The sequence below is a fragment of the Gallinula chloropus genome (genome assembly GCF_964237585.1).
Source record: "Gallinula chloropus genome assembly, chromosome: 5".
Lineage (NCBI taxonomy): Eukaryota > Metazoa > Chordata > Aves > Gruiformes > Rallidae > Gallinula > Gallinula chloropus.
Genome location: NC_140090.1, coordinates 30,769,655 through 30,785,985, shown reverse-complemented (window position 1 = coordinate 30,785,985; position 16,331 = coordinate 30,769,655). Strand labels below are relative to the sequence as shown.

The following is a 16,331-nucleotide window of genomic DNA, read 5'->3' as shown; positions in this document are numbered from 1 at the left end:
TCACATGCTCAGTACACTAAATACTTCAAAGCAGATTTATTTTCCCACTCAATTTTCAACTGATGACACTCCAAACCACGTTTACCGAAATTTTTTTGTAGCTTTGGATCAATTACCAGATGTTTCAGTTAAGATGTCTGAAACACATTAGCAGCAAATAAAAAAACCCACCACCCTAGATTTCATCATCACGCAACTATTTCCCCTCTCTTAAAAGATGCAAAGATAGGTCACTTATGTCAAAGCAGCATATTTAATTCTTTGAGATAAACTGGAGAAGTTTCTTCCAGCGATACCAATGACACATGCCCTGAGTATGCTGGAATGCAAGAACCAGGGATGGCCGTATCAGGACAGATCAACAGCCCAAACAGCCCAACACTCTGTATCTAACATTGGTTAATAATAAAGCTCAGAGAAAAAATGACAGCAGTAGGGCAAACCACTGTGACATTTATCCAGCTTCCTCTTGCAAGCAGCCAAGGGATACGTGATGTTTTATCTTTGGGTTTAAAAAATGTCCTTGGCACAGTTTCGCCCTGAGACTTTGTCCAATCACTAACCTAACCCAGGGGAACCACATCACCCAGGACAGTGAACTTCATGGCTTAACCATCCAGGTGTCATTACCCCAAGTGCCGTGCAATCCGAAACAAAAAAACCTGAGTGTCTTTTCTGTCTTAAAGAAATACACTTTTAGAGTACTTAGAAGTACACAGTTAATAAATGTTCTAGTCGTATAAATATTGCTAACAAAGTCCCCAAACAAGACAGTTAAATCCTGTATACATATGTATTTTTTGCCATGAACGAGTAAATAACATGCACGTATTTTTTCCCTAAACACTTTACTCAAGGCATCACAAAAATTTCCACAGTAACAATGCTGTACCCCATATTAACAAGGGGCTGAAGGAGAAACATGGGAGTTTGATGTTAGTGGGAAGTGGGATCAACAGCTGTATCCTCAGTGCACCCACCAGGCAGGCAGCTCTCAGCTTTCGCCTTCACGCAGCTCCATCCAAACTGCTCACAGGCTGCTCCCCCCTGACGTTCACTACTCCAACTCAAGGGTTAGCACGTTTTAATGCCACAGGACTGCTTCCTTTACCTTGCTGCCACTTGGGAAGCACTTTTCTCAAAATAAAGGGAAATCTGTGGCCATTGCTATCTTTGGTTCTACTCTACAAAGACACCAAGCAGGAAGAAACACAACCACCACCACAAGCAGTTCAAACGGGGTCTTACGGACAGGATCTTCAAGAGAGCTGGCATGGCACACCGCGGTTGCATTACCAGCAGTGGTTCAATGCCAAAGACCAACACACCGACAGTCCAAGATCACGTGGCAAAACACACCCTGTCTTGCAGATTTATCTATTTTCTTCCCTCCAGTTCTTTATCCTAGGGTAACCTACACCCACCAATCGCAGGCAGTTCTAGACCGGACTGATTCTAAAGCTTCACATGAGAGTTGCTGCTGCCTTCCCTACAGTATGAGCCCTCCCTTGTGAAGGCAGCACACAACCAGGCTCCAGAAGGAAGCATTGCCTTTGAAAACCCCACAGCCAGTTATTTTAACACTGAGTCAACAGTGCAAGATTTTGCTTCTAAGAAGAAACCTAAGCTGTGAAAAAGAGGTAACTCCATTGTGGTGACCCTGAGGACATTCTACCGAGGAGTCCTCTGCTGGGGCAGGAGGCTGGGAATTCTCTTACACTTTTCAAGCTTCAAGTTTTCAACGCAGTGTCACTGAAAAGTAAAGGTAATTTAAAAAAACAAAAAAAAACCCAAAAAAACAAGGATTGAGCGTGTAACTTCATGGCTTTAGCATTTCTGACAGCAACACTCCCCATGGTTTTAGTTCACACTTCACGGCAGGAAACACAGGCAGCCGAACGCCTCACCAGCAGTCGCTTCGGGGTTGTCCATTGGGACGCTTCAGAAGCTTTATGAGAAGAGTTAAGACAGTTGCACAGTTTCCAACAACCAAACGGGCTCTCTCTGGAAAAGCTGCCTCTGACGGCATTCCTCTGCCGCCGTCACGAAGCGCAGCAGGGAGGGAATGAGGGCACAGCCGCACCTCAGGCACAGGGGTGCCGGCGCGCTCTGCACCGGCTCCTGCCTGGCGCGACACTCGGCTCGCCCCTCAGGGACGGGCGGGCAGAGCCTGCGAGGGGAGCGCGGAGGGTCCGGGGAGTCCCCAGGCGAGGCCGCTTCTGAGCAGCGAGCACGGACGCGCGGGAAGCGCGGCTGCAACACATAGCGTCCCGTCCCGCAAGCAGGGTTAGCAAAGAGACGAGGTGCAGCGTGACCGAACAGCAGGACTCCAGACCGGGCGGTGCCCCGACCCGGTCGCTACCCCGTGAGGCCACGGGAGCGGCTAAGGAGGCAGGAAAACCCCACGCTACGGCGAGTAGCCCTCTCCCCAGAACAGCAGATCCCCTTCTCTCAGAGCCCGCCGCCTTCCCGCTCGTGGGAAGTTTATTACTGCCGCGTAACTTGCCGCGCAAAGCGACACAGCCCAAGTTACACCGAGAAGACGCCGCCGGCAGCCGGCATCCCGCACGCGCCGGCTCCGCCCGCACACGAGGAGCCGATCTCCGCCACGGCAGCGAAGCCGTTACCGCGGACTCCGCTGCCCCGCCCGGCCCGGGTCGGCCAGGTGTGCGGCGAGCGCCAAGCACCGGACCCCTCTAGCTGCGCAAGAGCCTGCGAGTGCCCCACGGAAAGCGGCCCCCAGACCCCAGCGCCGTGGGGGACAACCTTACCCCCTGCGCCTCTTGCCCCCGCCGCCCGGTCACACCCCCCGCACCACAGCTCCCGGGTAGGGAGAGCGGGACAGGCAAGCGCGGGGCCCGCCCGCCGCTCCGGGGGAAGAGCGCAGCGCGGCGCGGCGCGATGTGACGCGGCCCAACCCGCAGCGACCCCGGCAGAGGACCCAAAGGAGCTCCATACCCTACCTCACCCCGGCTGCCGCTGGCGCCGCCATGCAGCCCGCCCCTCGGCGCACGCGCACCACCCTGCAGGTGGGAGGGGGCGCGCGCGCGGGGGGCGCCGGGAAGGTGGCGGCGCGAGGCTTCTCGGGAGCCGTGTCTCGCGGGCCGGGGCGCGCGCGCGGCATGCCGGGCCTCGCGGTCTCAGCGGTCAGCCCGCCGCAATCCGCCGCCGGCCGCGTGGCGCAGCGGCAGCGCGCGGCCAGGGCCGGGCCGGGGAAGGGGCCGCGGCCGGGCCGGCGCGCGGGTGGGCGGGAGGCGGTGCCCCGCGCGCGCGGGCGCGGCTAGCGGCAGCACGTGGTCGGGGACGGGACCGGCAGCATGGCGCAGCGCACGGCGCAGCTCACGGCGCGGTTCCGCACCGAGAACCGCAGGTGAGGGGCCGCGCGACCGCGCCGAGGCGCGGGGGGTGGGACGGGGCTAGAGCAGGGCGGTAACGGCGCCGTGTGCCCGTAGGTACGCCGTGGAGGATGTGCCCTTCTCGGTGCCCGCGGCCTCCGAGACCACCGACCTCAGCCACCTCATCAACAAGCTGCTGGCGGCCGGCGACGGTAAGTGCCGTGGCGGGGACGAGCGGGCGCCGGCTCCCTCAGAGCCCTTCTGCCAAGGGGTGACGGATTTTCGCGTCATCGCCGTGCTTTTGACGTCAGGCTGCAGGTCGGGTACAGGCAGCCGCCAGGCTCACGTTTCGCCTGAAGCAGCCCCGTCGCCGCAAGCGGGGCGGCTCAGGGCCGGGCCGGGCCAGGCGAAGCTGCGTGCAGCCGCCACGGGAAGCGGCACTCCGGGCCCGCAGCGAGGTTGGGTGTCAGCCGGGGCCCGCGGGCGGGCTGTGCGAGCGGGGCACCCTGACCTGAACGCCAGTAGCCGGGTGGCTGGACCAGCGTGTGCCCAGCACCGCAGACTGAGCCTTCCCGGCAGACGGGAACGGCAGCGTGCCCCAAAACCGCCCAGAGGAACTAATACAAGGAAAGGTTTGGTTCATGGGCAAGAGCTCGGCCGTTCTGCCAGAGCTGCGGGGCCTCACTGGCGGGACAGACCTTCGGGGCAAGGGCGCCTGTTGCTGAAAAGTCCCGTTTTCCCTAAGAAACGAGACCCCACTGAGGCTTCTGCAAGGCACTTCAACCCCTGGAACTGCAAACGGGCTCACGGGGCAGCTCAGTGCCCTCACGGAAACGTGGGGCCGTCACAGAGGGACAAACACGAACTGAACGTTCTTCCCATTGATGCCTCAGTGACGGCCGTAGCCAGCAGTGATGAGGGTGCAGGGTGGCTGTGGCAAGCTCCGTACAGAACAGGGATGGAACCACTGGGGTTTGGTTAGATGCAGCTGCAGAGAGAAAAGGATTTAGAAATGAACGGTAACAGTAAGAGGCAAACTTAAGTCTTTGAACACCAACAGCAAGTTTTCCTGTAATCCCATGGAATTCATGGGCTGCCCACTCACAGCTGGGAGGGGGAACCAACTGTGTAGTTGAGGGCTTTTTATTTGGGGTTTTTTTTTTAAATTTTTAACCTTCCTGGCTTAGTTCTCCCAAACCAGCCACAGAATGATGCTGCTCTTGATGGTATCAAATAAATAGTGACATCTGTACCTGGGCTTTTCCTAATTTCTTTCAGTGGATCACAAGTATGTGGAATTTGACTTCCTTATCAATGGCCAGTTCTTGCGTATGCCCCTGGTCACGCACATGGAAATGGAAAACATCTCCACGGTGAGTCACACTCAGTTTCTCCCCACCTTGGACAGTAGATTAGAGCCAGTTTGCTTCAAGCTGACAGGGAGATACCCTTCCTCAAGTTTTATTTCCCTTCTGACTTCCCCAGGAGAATTCCCGGTATGTTTAAGCCCATTCTGAACTGCAGAGTGATTAGAGAGTACGGGACTGAGCAGTGTGAAGAACATTGCTATCCAGTCTGTTGTCTGTACGCAGTTCAGAGGGGAAATCCTTGTCTTGCTCAGTTCACCGTTGATTTAGTTTTGTCTCCTACAGTATTAGTTGCATCAGGGACGATGGGGAGGTTACTGGTACCTCTAGGAAATGTTGTGAAGTATTTCAGATGCCAGTTTTGTATGCATAAATACAGAAGCATAGGAACCTGAAAAGAGTAAAATTACTTGCTTTTGTTTCTAGCCTGCTATTAATAGTAACTTGATAAAAATATGGAAAGCAATACAATTCAGACACATTATTTTAAAGACATGAATTCCACTAATGTGTCAGAGGACATGGATGCCAAGATACTTGCCCAGTAAATGTATTTGCACTGTGCTACCATTAAATATGACTGCTGCCAACTAAAACCAGACCATGCTAAATAAGCGTTTTGTCTGTGTGCTCAGGAAGAAGTGGTGGAAATCGAGTATGTGGAGAAATACATGGCACCTCAGCCTGAGGAGTGCATCTTCCATGACGACTGGATCAGCTCTGTTCAAGCCACCGAGGAATGGTACGGCGCCAAGGCAGCACCAAGTTTGGCCTTGCTGGCTGCTGTTGTGTGTAGGGGGCTCAGTAGTGTTGTGGCTCATGAAGAACCTGGGTTTTGGGGCTGTATGCTTTTTTTTCCCCCCCTCTTTGCTCTGTTTTAGTTGTGTTTTTTTAACCTGTCAAGTCAGTGAGCTACTCATGTTTGTAAGCAGTTCAGTTTTAACACGTCTGCACTATGCTGACAGTGGCTGTAAAACAAAGGGAAAGTGGCTGGAGTTTCTGCACACAAGATGCTGTCAAGATCCAATGGGCAGCACAGATGGTATTCTCTGTCCTTTCTCTTAAAGGACAGCAAGGTTTCTGTATCTTAGCTTAAACCCTTGGGTTCAAACGTGGCATTCAGCAGCAGCAAGGAAAGCTTTTCTTTAAAAACCACACAAACACGGTTGTCCCTTTCTACTGTATTTTCACACTCATTTTCCAGTCAACTAGGCAGTGTTCCTGTATTTCTTTGAAAACGCTTCGAGATCCTCTAGTAACATATCATTATCTTTTATTTTAAATTATGTAAGCAATCTTAAGTCTCACCTACCAGAACACGCAGTACTCCCACCGCTTTTCTTTCTAGCTTGTACTCCTGAATCACAGAATTGTAGTGGTTGGAAGGGACCTCAAGAGACCAAGTCCAACCCCCCTGCCAAAACAGGTTGCTTAGGACAGATCGCACACATAGGCATCCAGACAGGTCTTGAATATGTCCAGAGATGGAGACTCCCATCCCCTCTGGGCAGCCTGTCCCAGGCCTCTCTCACCCTCACCGGGAAAATGAAGTTCTGCATATTGGTGCAGAATTTCCTGTGCTCCAACTTGCAGCCATTGCCCATTGTCCTGTCCCCACAGTCCACTGAAAAGAGGCTGAACATTTCCCTGTGTCCCACACTTGAGATATTTATAAACATTAATAAGATCCCCTCTCAGTCTTGTTTTCTCAAGGCTGAACAGCCCCATTTCACTCAGCCTTTCCTCATAGGGCAGATGCTCCAGGCCCTTAATCATATTTGTAGCCTTGCAATTGCAACTTTTATTTTTTTTTTAACATACAAAGTAGCTATTCTTTGAATTAATTTTAGGTAACCAATTAATATGCAGTTTTTTTCAGGTTGAGGCCTTCCCCCCACCCTCCCTATAAAAAACCCTGTTGGTTTTAAAGACAGTAATGTTTCTAATTCTGTACCCTGCAGGATTCTGACTGGCTGCTACGATCAGACTGCTCGAATCTGGTCTTTGGAAGGGAAATCCATCATGACAGTAGCTGGGCACACAGAAGTAGTGAAGGATGTGGCGTGGGTGAAGCAAGGTCAGTTTATATATATGGGGAGTAGGAATAGTTTGATTTACTGGGGGAGAAATGTCAGCATTCTTCAACCATGACTATTTAATTACTTAAATACTACAGTTATTTCCGTGGTGTTAGAAATTAAGTCACTGTGTGAGTAAACCAGTCCTTTAACAGCAGTAGTTCAATATGTATGTTGTTTATCCACCTTGCAGTCCTTGGTAGCAAATACTGGTGTGTTTGTTTACATTATTTGTAACGTAATGTAAACATATATAGGAGTCCCCTATCTGCTGTTTCTTCTTTGACTACAATATATGCAGACTTGTGAAGACTTTGGAAAACTGAGATGGGTGCAAGTGTGACTTTTTCTCTCCCTCAGACAGCTTATCATGCCTGTTACTCAGCGCTTCCATGGACCAAACTGTCCTGCTGTGGGAGTGGAACGTGGAGAAGAACAAAGTGAAAGCCCTTCACTGCTGCAGGGGACACGCTGGGAGCGTAGACTCCATAGCTGTTGATTGCACGAGAACTAAAGTGAGTGACTCCTGGAAAGAAACCTTTGGCTTTGGGATGTTGGCAGCCAGTACCTCAAAAATCACCTTTGTGTCCCTGCAGAGGTATATCATGTATGTGACACACTGATAAGTTTCCAGTCTTCTTGAAAGTGGTGGTTGTTGAGGGTTAGGAGTGCTACATCAGTGCCTGGCCATCTTCTCAGTGATGCAATTAACCTCTAATACAACAAAAAGCTTGAGGTGCACAAGCAATTATACTGCTGGTTTTGGCTTTTGTGACTGAAGTAAAATACTTACTATTAAGTAAATTTTTACTTTTAACACATGTGAAATTTATGTTATAGTGAACTATTTTCAAATCTGATTTTGGTGGGTAAGAAATTTCCAGAGAGACACTTTGAAAAATCAGGTGGCAGAAGAGGTCCTTTCCTGTTATCCAGGGATTCAGCAGTTAAGAGCACTCACACCAAAGGTGGCATCGTCACTCCTAGTCTGACTTAGTAGCAGAGTGGTTAAAATAAAACCAAGGAGACACATTGTAGATATTTTTTCCTTGAAAAGGAAGGAAAAAGAATGATTTGATCTATACCAAACATACTTTTTTCTGAACCTAGTACTGTTATTCATGTGTTAAAACCAACTGGTTAGGTTTTCAAGTAGGAGGTGCATTTAGTATGGCCTAAAGGTCTGTCCAGATCAACTTTTAAGAAAATGTTTCTATTCATGCAGTTCTGCAGTGGATCCTGGGATAAGATGTTAAAGATCTGGTCTGCAGGTAAGATAAGCATAAGCTGGGATTCTCACCTCTCCTAGAAAACTCGGTACTTAGTACAGCCTGAAAGATGGATATCTGAATGCTTTTTTCCTTAAGAAAACTCAAACCACTAAGATTTAAAGCAAGCTAGAAATTTTGGGGGGGGTTTGTAGGCTTTGTAAGCCTGTACATCACTATAGTAAGTTACTGGTTCAGTTGGTAACACAATTTCAGGTATGGTTATCAACTGTATGCTGATGTTTATTTTATTCGGAAGATAGACCTCTTATTTTTAATGGGCTTCTATAGAAGTGTGGTTGGAGGGTTTTTTCCTGTTTCTATGGAGGACAGTAGGATGACCAGGGCTTGTCTAGAAATCTAGACTAATCCTACACACTCCAAATGTTTGCTTTCACTGTTCCAAATCATATTCTTTCAGTTTGGGACTATATATGTAGGCACTGTGTTGCATTTATCACACACCTGAACTACTGTTGGAATTTCCACAAGTAAGGATGGCCTTAAAAATTCATTGGGACTTCATTTTAAAACTGTGGGACCTAGGGAATATCACTGAATTTGTGTTCATTTTCCTTTTGCTCAGAACAGAGATAATACCGACCTGATCAGAGGTGGTAAGGCTAAAATATTCATTCATTGTAGACAGGTTAGGGGTTTGCTTAATTACTTATGGGGAAATGCAGGTTGAAAACCTCTAGATGGATTCTGACTGTCTTCTGTCACAGTACCTACAGATGAAGAGGACGAAATGGAAGAAGCAGCCAACAGACCAAGGAAGAAACAGAAAACTGAGCAGTTAGGACTAACAAGGGTAAGATGAGCTCCAGGTTTGTCCAGGGATTTATTTTAGAGCTGTGACTACGGAAAATAATTTCTCTTTGTTAAAAGTGATTATTATGAAACTGTCTGGTGACGTGTGTCAGGCTGATCAGACACATGCTTTTATTTGTTGAAATAATAGGGGTTTGGGGACAGTATTCAGTCTATTGTCCTCTCAACCTTTAAATTCTAGACTCCCCTGGCAACCCTTTCTGGCCACACAGAAGCTGTCTCCTCTGTGCTGTGGTCAGATGCGGAAGAAATTTGCAGCGCGTCGTGGGACCACACCATTAAACTCTGGGATGCTGAGACTGGGGATCTCAAATCGACTTTGGTGAGACCATGATACTTTCTCTGTAGGTGCAGCTGAAGTCCAGCTCAAAGCAAAAAGCGCACAAAACAGTAGTTCCTCTCTTAGAGGTTCCATTTTCTCTCCTGACAGACAGGGAACAAAGTGTTTAATTCAGTCTCCTACTCACCGCTCTGTCGACGCCTCGCATCCGGGAGCACAGACAGGCATATCAGACTGTGGGACCCCCGCAGCAAAGGTAAAGCTAAAGCACAACATGTTCTCAAAGTTGTGTTCTCAAAATCAGAACCTCTTCTGTTGAGAGACATCACACAAACTGTCTTCTGGTCCCTCTGCTTGAAATGAGCCATTTGGGGGCTTTTATTAAATAAAAAGATTACATCAGTGTTTTGTGGTGCAAGACTTTGCAATAATTAAGAAAACTAACTTTCTCCCCACCCTCATTTTTTTTTTAACTTACTAGTGAATGTTCCCCAGTATAGTTGGAGGCCTGAGCTATTTTTTTGTAAGGTTCACACGTAAGTTGGTGAGTCTCCTTCACTGGAGATATTCAAGACCCGTTTCGACACCTGATATGTCCCTGCTTTGGCAGGGGGGTTGGACCCGATGATCTCTCGAGGTCCCTTCCAACCCCTACAATTCTGTGATTCTATAACCATCGTTACAGCGAAGTAGCAGTCACTCTGTTACAATGCAGCCCTGCCACGTCTGACAGGATTGCAGATGGCTCTTGACTGAGCTTACCAGATGTATTTCATAGACATGTTTACTAGTTTGGCTTCTCTAAATCTAAATCCAGCCTTCAACAGTATTGCCTTCTTACTCATTAACAATAAAAGCATTTGTTTGCTTTTTTCTGAAATGTTTGAAAATAGTTTAGTGACAAGAAAATGTATTTTCTGTTTTGTTGATGGGTGTGTTGTGTCCCCCCCAACCTGTGTGACTTACTTTTTGTTTGCTTTCTTGAAAGTTCACTTCCATTTTTGGGTTTGGAATTACTAGTGGGGGAAGCACTTACCATGTACAGAAATATGTTGCTGACCACTTTTCTCACCAGATTTTGTACAAATCTTCACAGTGCCAGTTTCAGTCAGCATCTACTGATGTCTTTTTATTCTCTTCTTTCTGTTCAGATGGCTCCTTGGTTCTGCTGTCTCTGACATCTCACACAGGCTGGGTGACATCTGTGAAGTGGTCACCTACCCATGAGCATCAGCTGATCTCTGGTTCCCTGGACAACATTGTGAAGCTGTGGGACACAAGGAGGTAAAATAAACACATGTTCATTGCTGTTGAAAGGCATGTAAGCTTACAGGGCCAGTTAGCCTAATGAAATAGCAGAAGCAGTCTTAGATATTCATTGGAAGCTCCTGTGGCATTCATGAAAATCCTCTAGTTTTTAAGAGACAAGCATATAAAGAAAAGAAGGAAGATGCTTGCAGTCTGCTTAACAGGTGTGGTGTTCTAATGCGGGGCTTACCGGCACTAACAGGCAGAAGGCAGCAACCGTAACGTTCTATTGCTCCTGGGATTCAGAACAGCAGGCGGCCTGCTAACTGTTCCTGTGTTGTAAGGAGCTGAACACATTCCCTTCCTAAGGAACAAGCCTAACAGTGTGAGGTTAGGCTTGGTAATACTCTTTTCAGATCTTTTCTTAAAAATTTCCAAGCGATGAACTGGTTTGCATGCAGAAGATGTAAACGGCTTTTCTGGAACACACACACAGTTGAGCAGCATCCACACATGGAAGAAGGAAACTGTATAATAAACTGTTCCTAACTAGCAGATTGATTAAATTTCAGTCTTGAGATAGTTTCCAAGCAGGTGAAAAGTGTTGCAGCTTTTCTCTTTGGGGACGCAGGGTGTGATCAGCTCTTGAAGAGCACAGGTGGGAGATACCTGTACTCCCAGAAACTGCTACACCACATCTGTTTGATAGCAGTGATGGGATTTCCTCAAGGGACCAATTTTGGGGTCTGTGATTGTTCATGTAACCTCCAACAAGTGACTAAATACTTGTGTTTTACCAGTTGCAAAGCTCCTCTCTACGACTTGGCTGCTCATGAAGAGAAGGTTTTGTGTGTGGACTGGACAGAAGCAGGGGTAAGAATCTGAAGGAGTTACTTGACTTACATGCAGGGTGGTGAGGAAGAGGGGTAAAAGCAGTCATGGACTATTTTCTTCCTTTATGGTTAAAGACAGAAGAGAACAGGAAGTTTTATTTGTGCTGTGGTCGATACTGGGTTGATAACTGGGCGTTCCTGTCACACGCCCTGCAGCACTTCCCAGTGCTGTGCAGAGGAGTAGGATGGGAGTTTAAGCTCTGCAGGATTAAGTAGGCATTACACTGATAGTCTAGGCAAGGACCCGAGAGCAGGGCCATATATGTTCCAAGGTACCACTTGCTGCCATGGAGACTAAAGCAGCAGTGTGTCCTGGCAGCTGGGGCATGGCAGTGCATATAGAAGGGGGAACTATAATCCTCTCTAGCCAGATGTTTTGCTGCTGCAGTGGTAATACACACGTATGAAAAGGGGGAAAATTTTGTTGATGTTCAAGATTCTCAGTGTGGCACCTGTTCTCAGGACAAGGCAGGAAAAAGCTTCAGAAATTTTCCTGCAAAAACTGCTTGTAATTTTAGGGGGAGGAGAAGGAACAAGTGTGGTTCTGCACTTTCATTCTTGGTTTTAGTCATGTATTAATAGTTCATTATTCACTACTTTTTATGTCTTCAGAGGAAAGAAAAATTGCAGTCTTCTACTTCATGCTTTGTTCTGATATTAATTAGAGTTTTCTTTTCCTCTCATCAGTTGCTACTGAGTGGAGGTGCAGACAACAAGCTGTATTGCTACAGATACCCAGCTACAGCCTCTGATGTTGGAGCATGAAGGTCAGCAGCAAGAAGACTTTAAAAAAAATATTAAAAAAAAAAAGTTTAGCAGCAGTCACATTCTGTTAACACCTTTCACAGCCAACATCTGAAGAAAGGAGGTTTTTGTTGCTCAGAGCACTGCTATTCCTGGTTTTTGTGTTGGTAACCTAGTTTGTCACAGAAAAAGGGCAGCAAGCAGTTAATGAACATGAAAAAAGCAAAGGGTGTTTCCTCCCTTTTTGATGGCTTTCTGTTAACAACTTATAAATGACTAAGTGTTTAGCCCTTTTAATAAGAAGTTAACTGTTCCTGATACAGAAAAATTACTGGACTAAATTATTTTGAGTTTATCTGCTTTCCCTTGAAAAAAAAATAAAGCTTTTATCTACAGTCCATTGGTTTAGTGCTCTGCTTCAGATAAAAATCAGACTTCAGCTCTCCACACAGCATGGCTGTTAGCAGTTCTTATGATTAGGTCCTTAATTGATGAAGACTTCTCATTTTAGGATGAAGAGTTAGTATGTTGCAGGGTGAATGGTAGGATAGGAAGGAAATTGGCAGATTTATCAGCAGATTAAATACTCCATGTTTTTGTTGCTGTAAAGTTTGTGATAAGAACATCTCTGCCTTGCCACAGTACATCTTAGGTTGCAGCAAACTAATGTGGTATCTTACTTCTAAAAAGCAGCAGATGTCTAGATAGAAGTGGAAGATCATACAGGAGGCTGAAGAAAAATTAATTTGTTCCTAGAAAGAATGGATACAAAAGAGTTTAAATAGCTTTTGGGTTGATAGAGGACAAATACTATCCAAATGTCAATTTTCTCTGCTGGTGGTCTTGCTTTTCAATCAGCATTTACATGAAAAAGCTACTCCTGCAGTTTGTTAGATGCCATGTATGTGATGGTCAGTGAGCACATAGTTTAATAAAATGGAAACCAACATCTCAGCCTTCAGTAAACATGAGACTAGTACAGCACAATCAAGTGAAATGCCTAAATTGCAAGGGTGTTAGTTTGTCTTCGAAGAGTGAAAACTCTGACCTCCAGGTTTACAACATGGGAAGTTCTGAGAAAGCTCTTTAGGAAATGCCAGAACAGCAAAACTACAGAGAACAGCAAGGGAGCAGGGGAAGGATCTCTGACCCCTTGGCTCTGCAAGTGATGTTCTGCAAATTACAGACTAACCTTTACTTACAAATGCTGCTTACAAGGAATTAATTAGTTTGCCATTGTCTTGTTAATCCATGTGCAAGTTCTTGGTAAGTGCTTCATCTTTTCTAAAGAAGTAAACACTAGTCATACCTTAATAGAGCAACTAATATTCTTATATATAAGAATATAGAGCAACTAAAATTCTTTTATATATTTATATTCTCTTACTTAAACTATATTCCTTTAAAACAGGAATTCCTTTTAAAACCTTCTATTTACTCCACAAACTGTAACTTGTAAATGTGGTGTGAATAACTTTGTTTTGTAAACCTACCAAAATCCAAAGCATTTAGGATGTGCTGGAACATGCAGCAATCCTTCCTCCCTCCCTACTGTTACAGATTGGTGTAATTTCACACACACATTTATGGATATACCAGTCTGTTCTAGTAATCCATGGCCTAATATTCATAAGAGTTCTAAAAATCAGTATTTTTGTATTAAGACAGAAAGGGGAGTAATATTCTCTTAAGGGAATCCTTACTCTCCAGTATACCTGAATTTTGTAGGTCTTGGCTAAGTAAAGTTTTGAGATTATTTTAGTGGAAAACAGGACAGTAATGGAAGTTTGGAAATTAGTTTGCTTCATTTCTCGTCGATCCTTCAGTGACCATTTAATCTACAGGCTTCAGTTATTTTGTGTATTCCAAGAAGCATCCGTGTTACTCTTGGGTTTATGCTTTCAGAATTCCTGTGGTATTTTACCTGTCTGTAAGACAGACAGCTGTGGTGCACCTCCAGCCAATTAAATAGCTGATAGAAGTAAATGGTTTTTCTTATATGCATGTGTGTCATGGGTCCTGACTGCAAGGTAGGTAACCTTAAATAGTTTTCTCGCCTTCCCAAAAAGATCTAAACCACACTTTTGAAAAGGTCCCCTCCCTGGGACTGTCACTTTAGCTTAGAAAGGTTAATATCATTTAAAACTTAAGAAATGGCAGCTTGCATTTCAGTTCCAAACACTGCATCCGCTGATCTGCTACACTTCTCCCCTGTAGTAAATATACAGGGTGTAACTAGTTCAGAAACAGGATGGTTTTTATACCCTCTCCTACTTCAGGTTCTCTTATTTGGAGAAGTACTGTGTCAGAAAAAAGCAGCTAAGCAACCATATCCCCATTATGAGGTAATACCAGCACGACAGTTTCAGAATGCATCTGTATTGCCACTGTCTATAAATTATCCCAGACCCTACAAAAATACTTTTTAGATTTGTCTGAGTGACAATTCTTTGGAGGTTCTGTAATCCTGATTGAAACATTTAAATAAGAATACCTTTTTCCTCCAAATGCACAGTTCTTTCATTTAAAATGGTGTTGTGAAATTGATGTGGCCAGCACGAGCTGATTTTAAAACTGCAACATAATTGACTCAAAACCAAACTTGGTGTTCCAGAATCAAGTTGCTGACAAGTGATTCTACTCAGAAAAATATTTTCCCCTCCAAAAAGAACCCCACCCAACTGTTTCTGCATATTCGTGGTGCCCTGGTAGCTTAATACAGAACAGCAAAGAACTTTTATGTACCAACAGCCAGTTTTCCTTAAACATTGAAGTGATTCTACCAGTGGGGGGGATAAAGTCAAAATCAACTACTTCAAGCTTTATGAATTTTTTTTGTATCAGTGGGGATGGGTTAGGTTTTTGAAAGGTTGTGCAATAAGTTGTTCTATTTCATCTTCTCATTTGGCACTGACACCTGGTGTAAACTGTTAACTTCAGCACACATACATACACTGCCTCTCAGCACAGCTCACACACCACTGTGCAGGAAGACACATGTTAAAACTTCAGACTGGGGTGGGGGGACCAGCTTGGCCCTCGGTGTAGTGCCACACACCCGTTTCTGTTCAGGTGTTTGCTTTTCCCTAGCTGGCCCTGTCAGCTTCTTGCTTTGAGGCTTTCATCTTTGCTTCTGGATGACTGCCACCACTTCCCTGCACCCAGCCCTGGCAGATAACTGTTCCTTCTCTCTTGTAGGCATTTTGTTTATTTTTTTAATATTTAGTTTCTCAGCCTCCTCTCCAACAGGAGATTGGATTAAAAACAAGGACAGGGGGAAGGAAACTCTTAAATGTTCCGGGGAAAGTGACACCCAGCCTCAGTCAGTCTGGCGTGATGCCGCTCACTGTGGCACCACCCACAAGATCAGCACCTTCACAACCCATCCAGACCCCCACCAGGGAAGGGCACACCACCTCACCCACAGCACTGTGGATGGCAGCCTCTGCACACATGCTGGTCACAGCTTGGAGATGCCCCAAACTCAGCTCAGATACCTGCTCCCCAGGCAAATGCTTCACTGCTGGACACTCTTCTCCTGGTGGTAGCTGCGGAGGGGCACACACCTGCTCTGGAGGCACGGGTGAGGAGAGAGGACAGGCTGGCAGGAGACCGTGGGTATCTTCAGCTGCAATTTTGAGGAGTTTGGATGATCACTGAGTTTGGGGCAAGGATGCAGATCTCCTGTCGGCCCTGCTCTGCCTATTCCTTTCGATATACAGCGCAGTCTGGTGGTGAGGTTTCTCCTTAAAGAAAATAAATTTATGTGAAGTTTTGTATAGGCTGATAAATTTCCAGTATAAACATTTATTTCCCTGTATTTCACACACATACATTAGATCTAACTACATATACCTAAAATTGCTCCTACAATTTCAATTAAAAATCTCACAGAGCTTGGAAGAAAAAAACCCCAAACAAAACAACTTGTGTAGAAAAGGGACTACACTTTTAACCAAAGCTCCTGAGATACAAGGTTTTCTACTACATTTTTGTGACATTTCTGCAACAGAAAGTGCTATATATGCTTCTGCAGATACATCCCACAGGAAAAATACACTTTTCTTGCATTGCTAAGAGTATCTGAGTTCTATTAGTGATCAACTGGTTACTTAAATATGGATATAAGTTTAAGAATTTCAGAAGTTTTAATGGTTTTCTCAGCACAGTTAAGTAATTCAGTCTATAAAGTTATTTCTGAGATTGCACGAGTCTAAAGATGTTTCTTTAAAAATTTAAAAAAAGAAAAGAAGTGGTATATCAGATTTGGGCAGATCTATTCCA

The 16,331-nt window shown here is 45.9% G+C and overlaps 1 protein-coding gene across 1 annotated transcript; it reads left to right on the top strand.

Annotated features, from left to right (window-relative positions):
• Positions 1-3,472: 3,472 nt before the first annotated feature.
• On the top strand, positions 3,473-12,442 carry WDR12 (WD repeat domain 12). Its single transcript, XM_084265764.1, has 12 exons — positions 3,473-3,547; positions 4,614-4,708; positions 5,338-5,444; positions 6,664-6,779; positions 7,141-7,295; positions 8,006-8,051; positions 8,777-8,862; positions 9,064-9,204; positions 9,313-9,418; positions 10,314-10,446; positions 11,211-11,283; positions 11,991-12,442. The coding sequence occupies exons 2-12, from the start codon at positions 4,667-4,669 to the stop codon at positions 12,066-12,068; spliced, it is 1,083 nt and encodes a 360-aa protein (XP_084121890.1). The 5' UTR covers positions 3,473-3,547; positions 4,614-4,666; the 3' UTR covers positions 12,069-12,442.
• The last annotated feature ends 3,889 nt before the right edge of the window (positions 12,443-16,331 follow it).

Excerpts from the sequence above, each read along its gene's own strand:
- WDR12 (XM_084265764.1), top strand. The coding sequence starts at position 4,667 with ATGCCCCTGGTCACGCACATGGAAATGGAAAACATCTCCACG. Across the intron at positions 4,709-5,337 it reads AAATGGAAAACATCTCCACG|GAAGAAGTGGTGGAAATCGA; the intron begins GTGAGTCACACT and ends CTGTGTGCTCAG. Across the intron at positions 9,419-10,313 it reads GTGGGACCCCCGCAGCAAAG|ATGGCTCCTTGGTTCTGCTG; the intron begins GTAAAGCTAAAG and ends CTTTCTGTTCAG.